At 48.4% G+C, this 9,895-nt stretch overlaps 2 protein-coding genes across 3 annotated transcripts in view; both read left to right on the plus strand.

Annotated features, from left to right (window-relative positions):
• LOC103466852 (cyclic nucleotide-gated cation channel beta-3-like) overlaps positions 1-5,770 on the plus strand; it is a 26,854-nt gene extending 21,084 nt beyond the window's left edge. For both annotated transcript variants that reach the window (XM_017305211.1, XM_017305212.1), the window contains exons 19-32: positions 106-405; positions 483-691; positions 797-847; positions 950-1,036; positions 1,134-1,198; positions 1,491-1,613; positions 2,670-2,811; positions 2,879-3,038; positions 3,116-3,213; positions 3,311-3,394; positions 3,470-3,588; positions 4,549-4,695; positions 4,770-4,968; positions 5,313-5,770. In XM_017305211.1, coding sequence (XP_017160700.1) covers positions 106-405; positions 483-691; positions 797-847; positions 950-1,036; positions 1,134-1,198; positions 1,491-1,613; positions 2,670-2,811; positions 2,879-3,038; positions 3,116-3,213; positions 3,311-3,394; positions 3,470-3,588; positions 4,549-4,695; positions 4,770-4,968; positions 5,313-5,537 — 2,009 coding nt within the window. In that variant the 3' untranslated portion in view covers positions 5,538-5,770. The remainder of the gene's footprint in view (positions 1-105; positions 406-482; positions 692-796; positions 848-949; positions 1,037-1,133; positions 1,199-1,490; positions 1,614-2,669; positions 2,812-2,878; positions 3,039-3,115; positions 3,214-3,310; positions 3,395-3,469; positions 3,589-4,548; positions 4,696-4,769; positions 4,969-5,312) is intronic.
• A 1,394-nt stretch (positions 5,771-7,164) lies between these two features.
• The window catches only part of fbxl9 (F-box and leucine rich repeat protein), a 13,371-nt gene continuing 10,640 nt past the window's right edge, over positions 7,165-9,895 (plus strand). Inside the window, exons 1-4 of the mRNA XM_017305184.1 lie at positions 7,165-7,825; positions 8,436-8,537; positions 8,605-8,739; positions 9,659-9,838. Coding sequence (XP_017160673.1) covers positions 7,790-7,825; positions 8,436-8,537; positions 8,605-8,739; positions 9,659-9,838 — 453 coding nt within the window. The 5' untranslated portion in view covers positions 7,165-7,789. The remainder of the gene's footprint in view (positions 7,826-8,435; positions 8,538-8,604; positions 8,740-9,658; positions 9,839-9,895) is intronic.

The raw sequence follows: 9,895 nt of genomic DNA on the forward strand, positions 1-9,895 counted from the left end.
CCACTACGCCCCCAATATCCGCCATGCTGATGATGATCAAGCGCAGAGGTCACAGGTCAGCAGCAGCGTCTCGTAGAACTCGCAGGGAATTTCTGGTCCACACCAAACCAGAACCAGAACCTCCACTGACTGCCATATTCCTACCAGCAGAACCCAGTTCTGGTCGGGTCGGGTCCAGTCGGTTCCGTCTCTCTGCCCAATCATGTTTCTCTGTTGTTTCTTCCTCAGCTCCCCCTCAGCCTCCAGCTGCCCCCCAGGGTGAGGAAGAGGAGGATGAGGAGGAAGGCAGGTTAGGAGGTCAGTGTGTCGGCGGGGCAGGAAGCGGGGTGTCTGGAGGAAAGGAGACTCGATGGATCCGGGCCTGTTGGCCGATCCGATTCCCCGCCAGCATCGACCCTTTCACCAGTGAGAATCCCGCAGTACCTGCTGCCACCTCCTGGTTCTCCCTCTCTTCATCGTGCGCGTCTGTAATCTGTCCCCAGACATCCTGTACGTTCTGTGGATGTTCCTGGTTTCTGCGGCCTGGAACTGGAACGTGTGGTTGATCCCGGTCCGCTGGGCGTTCCCCTACCAGACGCCCCAAAACGCCCCCTACTGGCTGCTGGCCGACTACGCCTGTGACCTCATCTACATCCTGGACATCGCCGTGTTTCAGCCGCGCCTGCAGTTCGTCCGCGGAGGAGACATCGTGGTGAGGCAACCTCGGAATAATCTGGGATAATCTGGGAATACTGTGCAGTTCCATAACGAGCAACGTCTCATTTCTCTGATTCCACGTTTTGTTTTATTGTGACAGTGTGACAAGAAGGAAATGAGAAAGAATTACATGAAAACCAAACGCTTCAAGGTAAACAGATCAGGACTGGAAGACATTTTTCATTTAATTTTTCAGTAAATTTTCCTGTGAGTTTTTCCGTGAATGCTTCCTGACTCCTGATTTGCTTTGCAGTTCGACGTGGCCAGCCTCGTTCCTCTAGAGCTGCTGTACTTTAAGACGGGCATCAACCCTCTGCTGCGGTTACCTCGCCTGCTGAAGGTCGGCCGCTGAACTGAAATGATGCGGAGATTCTCCTCTTCTCAAAACATTAGAAACGAAGCTGAGAGGTTTCTGTTGTCTGTCGGCTCCTCTGCAGATCAACTCATTTTTTGAGTTCAATGAGCGACTGGAGGCCATCCTGACCAAAGCCTACATCTACAGGTCAGCCTCTGGGAATCGCTCTCCCAGTTGCACGACAAACCAAGACAGAACAGAGTCCCAGCTCATTAGATGCATCCTGCTGCTGCGAAGCAAAACCGCCATCGATATTTGGTTCATCTACTTAATAATAATGATTTATTGTTGGTAAAGTTAGGGTCTCTTCAGGTGAATCGAGGCAAATATCTCTGTCTCTCATCAAGGCAGCAGAAAACTCCTCACGTCTGGCACAATGCATGCTGGGAGATGCAGTTTGATGTGCGTTAGTAAAATGGAAGGCGGCTCTGTGTTTCAGGGTGATCCGAACCACCACATATCTTCTCTACTGTCTTCACTGCAACGCCTGCCTCTACCACTGGGCGTCCTCCTACATCGGACTGGGGGCCACGCAGTGGGTCTACAACGGGGTCGGCAACAGGTCGGGGAAGGTCACACTTTGCAAACTAAAGGTTGTGCTAGCTCAGAGATCAACATTTAGTTTGGACTAGAGCTAAACAGTTAGCTTGCTAACTAAATCTTTTGAGCTAAATATTTAAATAAGTTGGTTATCATTTAGGTGGTGAACTAAATAATTAGCTCCATAAGTATTTATTGATATAGCTAACTATTTAGCTCCAAATTAGTTAGCTCCTGGCAAGTTAAGTACTTAGTTGACATACTAAATATTTAACTGGCTAACTAAGTATTTTTGATTGGAACTAAATATTTAGTAGGTAAATGTTTCGCTTACTAATTAAATATTTTGCATAAAGTAAAATATTTAAACTAAATTTTTAACTACATGGTATTTAGACAGCAAGCTAATAATGTAGCTCCAAACTAGTTAGCTCTGAGCTAGCTAAATACTTAGCTTACAAACACAATATTTAGCTAGCTCCTCGCTAAAATTTGGAGCTAAATATCTAGCTAGTAAATATTTTGCTTGCTAAATAAACATTTACTTTGAAACTGTGACATTTCTAAATGAATGAATGACATGGTGAAAACATGACATTGAAAAATTATTCCCATATTTTCCTCCTTTAACGGACCAAATCATTGCTGTTGGGTTTTGACCTTTACAAACGGCAGCCTGTCAATATTTACTCATCCTCACCAGTTCTGACCGCTCTTCTTCTTCTTCTTCTTCTTCTTTTTCTTCTTCTTTTTTCTTTTTCTTTTTCTTCTTCTTCTTCCTCTTCTTCTTCCTCTCCCCCCCTCCTCCTCCCCCTCCTCCTCCTCCTCCTCCTCCTCCTCCCCCTCCTGCTCCTCCTCCTCCTCCTCCTCTTCCTCCTCCTCCTCCTCCTCCTCCTCTTCCTCCTCCTCCTCCTCCTCCTCCTCCTCCTCAAAGGGAAACTGTTATTTAAAAGTACCTTATTTAATTATTTTTTAAGCTTGTTCTGATGTGAATATCTTGTGTTTTTAATTGTATTCTGTGAACTTTAATATTGTAAATAAATGTTTTGTTAAAAATCAAAGCTCCTTCTTTCCTCAGTTATATTCGCTGTTACTACTTTGCGGTGAAAACTCTGATCACCATCGGCGGTCTGCCGGATCCCACCTCCCTGTTTGAGATCGTATTCCAGCTCATCAACTACTTCGTTGGCGTCTTCGCCTTCTCCATCATGATTGGTCAGGTAGGTGTGGTTGCTTAACTGCACTCCAGGTGTCAAACCAGCAACTGCTGCCTTGCTTGTATGTCAGATGCGTGACGTCGTCGGTGCGGCCACCGCGGCTCAGACCTACTACCGCACCTGCATGGACAACACCATCAAATACATGACGTCCTACCGCATCCCCAAAGACGTCCAGAACCGCGTCAAGACCTGGTACAACTACACCTGGCAGTCACAAGGCATGCTGGGTAAGGAGAGCGCCACCTGTTGGTGGTTGGTGACCTGAGCTGCTGTTAATGCTTCACATCTGGATGTTTGCCTCCAGATGAGCAGGAGCTTCTGACCCAGCTACCAGATAAAATGCGCCTGGACATCGCTGTAGACGTCAACTACTCCATCGTGAGCAAAGTCCCTCTGTTCCAGGTGAGGAAGCGCTAAAGCCACCTGCCGGGTGTTAACCTGCGTCTGCTGGTGTCATGGCTGCGGGTGTGAAGAACCGACGTGTCTTCCTGCATCCCAGGGCTGTGACAGGCAGATGATCTTTGACATGCTGAAGAGTCTGCGCTCGGTCGTCTACCTGCCTGGAGATTACGTCTGCAAAAAGGTGAACCTCCCCTCTGAAAGCTAGCATGAGCAGCTAGCGTTATGCCTGACCGTGTGCTTGCTACCTGCCCCCCAGGGCGAAGTGGGCCGGGAGATGTACATCATCAAAGCAGGGGAGGTGCAGGTGGTTGGAGGTCCCGATGAGAGGACGGTGTTTGCTACGCTGAGAGCAGGATCTGTGTTTGGAGAGATAAGGTACAGAAAACTGCAAGGTTTCATGAAACCGTAAAATCAGACACGTAGTCAGAGTGACTCAGATGAATGTTTCTGCCTGGAGTCGGACTGAAGCTGAAGACGTTCTGCCTGACCCGGTTCTGCTCTCTGAGGAGTTATTTTATTATTTTAGTTTATATCTTTAATTCCTCTGAATCTTCATTTTCACCTGAGCTTCCTAATAAGGACAAGTGAAAAACCTTCAATAATCAGAATGTCATGATTTAGAGGTTTGGTGAGGTGAGGGAAGACAGGCAGATCCAGGCTGAGGTTGAAAATGATCAATTTAATGATGGAATCCACAGGGGCGGCACAGGAAACAGACTGGTTAGACACGACGGAGAGACACGAAGAACGAATGACATTAGACGAGGACAAAGACAAGAGACAAAGACAACAGGTGGACTTAAATACACGAGGAGGGTAATCAGGGAACGAGACACAGCTGGGAAACAATCAACAGGGAAGACAGGACTAAACACAGAAAATCTCAAAATAACTACACAGGAAAACACAGATCACAACAAAGAAATAGGAAACAACCTGTAGAGAGTCAGATTAACTTGCCAGATGTGGCACAGGTCAGATTGTTTTTAGTTCATTCGGGTTTGTGTCACGATGCTCTGAGCACAGTCTGACAGGCAGCAAAGTCTGACAGGCAGCGCAGCCTGACAGGCAGCGCAGCCTGACAGGCAGCGCAGCCTGACAGGCAGCGCAGCCTGACAGGCAGCAAAGTCTGACAGGCAGCAAAGTCTGACAGGCAGCAAAGTCTGACAGGCAGCAAAGCCTGACAGGCAGCAAAGCCTGACAGGCAGCAAAGCCTGACAGGCAGCAAAGTCTGACAGGCAGCAAAGTCTGACAGGCTTGATGTTCCACCACATCTTCTTCACTTCCTCCTGTTTGGACCGGCTTCCTGTCCTGATCAAGCTGTCTGGTTCTCAGTTTGCTAGCGGTGGGCGGAGTCAACCGGCGCACGGCCAACGTGATCGCTCATGGGTTTGCAAACCTGTTCATCCTGGACAAGAAAGACCTGAACGAGATCCTGGTCCACTACCCCGAGTCCAAGAAGCTGCTGCGCAAGAAGGCCAGGTTAGCATCCAGATTATCTTCCAGCGCCTTCAGCATTCCTCTTCACCTCTTCCTGTAACACCTTTTCACCACAGGAAGATGCTTAATAAGGGCAAAAAGCCTGAACCCAAAGAGGAAGCTAAGGAACCGGCTCCGGTACCGGCGGCTTCTCTCAAGTCCGAGACACCCAGACTGCTGCGAGCGGCTCTGGAGATGACGGAGAGGTCGTCTGGACTGAAAGGAGCTCTGGCTCGGGTCAAAGAGAGGAGCAGCAAGTCCAGCATCTCACTGCAGGTAAACACCTCAGAGGCTCACCTGCTAGCTAGCAAGCTCTCCTGTTAGCTGAAAGTCCCTTCCAACAGCCATCTTCAACTGTTTTACTGGGATTTATGAACAAGGAACACAAAGTAAAGCAGAGCTGGGAAGTTTTACAGCCAGAGCTGCGATGTAGGGCTCATATTAGAGCAGATTCATGGATTAGAATGGCCTAGTCAAAGCCCAGACTTGAATTCAGCAGAGAACCTGTGAGGAAAGTTATTTTATGAAGGTTTCAGTTTGCAGACGTTCAGAGCTGCTGGAAACGAGCCTCAAGCTAGTGATGGACTTCCTGTAACGGTCCTGTCCTCCGTCTCTTCCAGCGGTCCCTCTCCGCCTCGCTGCGTCCTCCGGACCCCGTCCTCAGCCCCAGACCGGACACGTCCCTCTCTGCCAGCTCCACGACGCTTCGCTCAGCTTCTCGGAGCTGCAACCCTGCCGATTTTCCTCCTGCGCAGCTGCAGCTGCAACGCGGCGCGGCGGGATGGGATGAGAGCGAGGATGAGTGGGATGAAGGAGGAAGAGGGGAGGGATTGGAAAGGAGATGAAGCTCATTTCATAGTTGACTGGTACTCCAGAAATGAAAGTCTGGTCTTTGTTTTGTTGTTGTTCATCACAAGTTTACTAAAATAATAACTGGCCTTATAAGTGGAATCACTGCTGCAGCTTTAGCTCAACCTGAAACACTATTGATTTTAAACTAGAACAATATTAACATCAATGATGTCAACATTGATTTTATTCTGTAAAATGATTTGTGAATATAAAGTAACTATCATCAGTCTTTCTGATTATTGTCTCAATGTTTTATCTACATTTTTACTTTGAATGCTTTATGCTCATTTGTATAAATGTTTTACTCTGAATTTTAGATTAAACATATTTACTTAGTTACACAATAAGCTGCATGTTAGAGATATTAAAGTATTGTGATATTGCTGCTGTCAAATGTTTGTTTTATTTGTGATGTAAGAGCTGTTTATCATATATATATGATATATATATATATATATATATCAGTGACGTGTGGTCAGGGGAGGCAGGAGCCTCACCTGTCATCATGGAAAAATGATATATAATAATAAAATCATTTATAAAGATATTTTCACCCTGTGGTTTGTACTATAAAGTACCTATTTTTTATTTAATTTAACCAAATTTGATGTTACTTTTCTTCAAAATCACTAGATTTTCGCATTTTCCCATTCAAATGCTCAGAAGTGAAGCAGGTGAGGCAGCAGCAGCTGAGCCTCACCTGGGATGAACCTCAACGCACGTATATTAGAGTTGATCACCTGTTCGGGTTGTTTACCTTTGACCTTTACAGCCGCTGTAGTTTCTGAACGTTCAATAAACGACAAACTTGGACTAATTACCTCGATCTGTGTGATTATATGTCATTTACAACAAACATCAAACACRGTAAATATGTTTCATTCAGTATTTAACAAACTAATGGCTTCTACCGCCATAATTATGTGACATTAAATTAATTGTCTAATATAAAAATACAGTTTGGTGCCTTGAGCTCAGAGTCTGAGAGGCTTTTACTTTATCAGACTTTTTTTTGCCTCTTATTTAGTGGAAATATTGATGTTGATGAGATTTTCTCTAAAATAATAACCTTGTTCAACCTGTATAGCTCCACTGTTGAAAATGAGGCTCTAACATTCACAAATGAAATTGAAATAAAATCCAGTCCAACATCTGGTTTGAGGTGATTCCTCTGGAACCTGTTGGAGGAAAAACATCCCAACTTCAGAAGATGAGCTTTAACCTAACAGAGCTCTGTGGTTCCTCCTGTCAGTGTGAGAGTCAGGGTGAGGAGGCGCCATGTTAGGAAGAGAAGCTGCAGGATCTTCAGAACAAACAGGTCATGATGCTGGGCTGCTGATTATCCCTCTGTCTGGACACAGGACCAGTAGAACCAGTTTAACAGATAAAATGAATGGTTATATGCCAGACATGGAAAACTGGGATGCTCTCCATGCCATGATGTTCAGGATTTAGGTCTCATGGCATCTCAAGGTGTCAACATGGCAGCCAGTGGGCTGAAGGAGGAAATACAGCTTTATTTTGTAGCAGTTCAAGAGATACCAGCTTTTATCGCTTCACAAAAAAATTAATCATGTATATACATTTTTTTTGTTATAGTACCCCCAAGAATTTAAAACTACTTTCACCCCTGTATATATATATGTATAAACTGCATATAAGGTATTGCACTGACAGCCAGTTTCTTTTCATTTCTGTTATTATGAGTCTTTGGTTTCTTACAATGTAATAAAATAACATTCGTTTTGAAAGGTTCCTCACCTAAAGTAACCCCTGTACAGAAATCTACATTTAATTACACTCAAAAACATGAAAATAGTTAGACACACGTTTCTGTGTTTCAGAGAAGGTACACTTAGATTTTATGTTAAAACGGCCTGCCATAACCTTGCCATATCGTTACGTCGGAGCGTCAGCTGTTGCCTAACAACGCAACCGCCAATCACAGAAGAGATTCCCTCAGCGTGGCGCGAAGCCCCGCCTCTTTGTGGTCAGCTGACCAAAGTGAGGCGAAGCAGCTTCCTGTGGCGAGTGGCTGCGGCTCCGCGGGGTTAAAGGTGGAAAACAGCTTTTATTGTGATGTCAGGCGGTGAAGCTGCGCTTCATTAACGTCTCCTGACGGAAATCAATAGGGTTTATTAAAAAATGAGAGGAGCCGCCATGTTTCCTGCTCTCTGAGGGAACTAGCTTCAGAGCTAAAGTCAGAGACGAGCGGAGATGATCAGAGTTTGCTAACATCGAGGCGATGGAAGAAGATGTTCCACCTGAGCTGCCGCTGGAGGTGAGTCTCTGCTCCACTGCATTCAGCAGCAGGTGACGGATGACCAGTTTCCACCTGCAGGGTTCAGCGTCAGTTCAGTAATAATCTATTCATCCCAAATTAAAGACATTTAATGTTTTAATCAGTCACATCATCAAAGAGTCGTTGTGGATGCTGGAAGGAGCTCCAGTCGCAGTCAGTCCTCCAGCGAATCTGAATAAGCCTCTGACTGAAGGCTGCTGCTGCAGGACAGTCAAATGCTAATATGCTAACAGCTCAACATCCAGGGAGCAGAGACGATATTCCACGGCAACGTGATGACATCATCAGCTATCAGTAGCTCTACTAATCCAGCTTCTTTTCTACTCCTCTGGGATTTGGGGTCAAAGTTCACGTTCTATTGGTGCTTTTGAGACTAATCAGCTGCTCCCAGTTGTAAAACCATACCTTGTTGCCATGGTTACACACTATGACAACTGTCCTAAAGTAAAGGAGTAAAAGTCTGTCCAGCTGCTCAGCATCCAGAACCAGAGGGAACAAAGAAAGGCATGCCCAGAGCATGACGCTGCCGCCACCATGTTTCACCACAGGGACCATGTGTTCAGGCTTATCCATGTTTCTGTCGCTGCAGGTTCTGGTTTACGTCCTGACTTTCCTCCACGCCGCAGACAGGAAGGAGGCGTCGCTGGTGTGCCGCAGCTGGTACGCCGCCAGCCAGGACCTGCGCTTCCAGGTGGCCCCGCCCCCTGCAGGTGAAGCGGGAAGCTGGGCCTCCTCTAACCGCCGCTGTCTGTGTGCAGAAGGACGTGACCTTCAGCTTCCCGGCCTCGACGGCGGCGCTGGCTCTGGTGGGCCGCCTGGCCCGGCGGCGGTGCTGCAGCCTGAGGATCAGCCAGCTGGACGGCTTCAGCGTCTCCAGGTTGCTGCTGCTGCAGGTAAGACCTGCTGGTTTCACTACCAGGCGACCTCTGACCCCAGGCTGAGAGGCTCCGCCCACCAGCAGCTGACCCACCTATCAGCGGCTGGTATGATCCACCTGCTGTTATGCTGTAAAACCCACAGTTGGACTGATGAGGTCATAGTTCAATGTACTGATGATGACATCATCATCATGCGGCCGGAAAGGCAGCCATGATGATGATGTCATCATCATCATGGCGGCCGGAAAGGCAGCGCGTGGAAACCATGTTTCATTCCCTCAGTTAGAATTAAACTTGTAACTGAAGATGGTTTGTTTCTGGCTGAAGACGACGTTATAGTTAAAGTTTCATTATGAAAACTTTGTATTTAACATCTTCAATTAAAAATAGAAACTCTGCATCTCTGAGCTGGGCAGAAATTAGCATCATTATAGACCTCAGTGGAAGGGCCACAACTGGCCCCCGGGCCGCCCTTTGGGCCCCCAGGCCGCCTGTTGGGCCCCCAGGCTGCCCAATGAGCCCCCAGGCCGCACGTTGGGCCCCCAGGCCGCCTCTTGGGCCGCCCGTTGGGCCGCCCTGTTGGGCCCCCAGGCCGCCCGTTGGGCCCCCGTTGGGCCCCCAGACCGCCTGTTGGGCCCCCAGGCTGCCCGTTGGGCCCCTGCCGCGCAATCATACGCCCTGTTGGGCCCCCAGGCTGCCCGTTGGGCCCCTGTTGGGCCCCCAGGCCGCCTGTTGGGCCCCCGTTGGGCCCCCAGACCGCCTGTTGGGCCCCCAGGCTGCCCGTTGGCCCCTCTGGTCTAAACCATAATATCCGAGTCAGCATGCTCAGCTCTGCCGCCTTCCCCTGACCTCTGACCTGTTCTCCGTGGCTCTGTGGAACAGTTCAATCCTCCTGTGTGTGAAGGTGTCGTTCTTCCTCGCTCCTCTTCCTCAGGTGGGCGAGGGTCTCGGCCCGCGGCTGGAGGGCCTGGCGCTGCCCGGCAGCAGCATCACGGAGGCCTCGCTGCTGGCGCTGCTGCCGCGCCTCACCGCGCTGCGCCGCCTCGACCTGCGCGGCCTGGACAGCCTCTTCATGTCTGGAGCCTTCCTGTCCAGGGAGGAGCACCGGCGGCAGGTACGGCGGCCATGTTGGACAGGGTACGGTGGCCATGTTGGACGGGGTACGGCGGCC

The sequence above is a fragment of the Poecilia reticulata genome, linkage group LG6 (assembly GCF_000633615.1).
Source record: "Poecilia reticulata strain Guanapo linkage group LG6, Guppy_female_1.0+MT, whole genome shotgun sequence".
Lineage (NCBI taxonomy): Eukaryota > Metazoa > Chordata > Actinopteri > Cyprinodontiformes > Poeciliidae > Poecilia > Poecilia reticulata.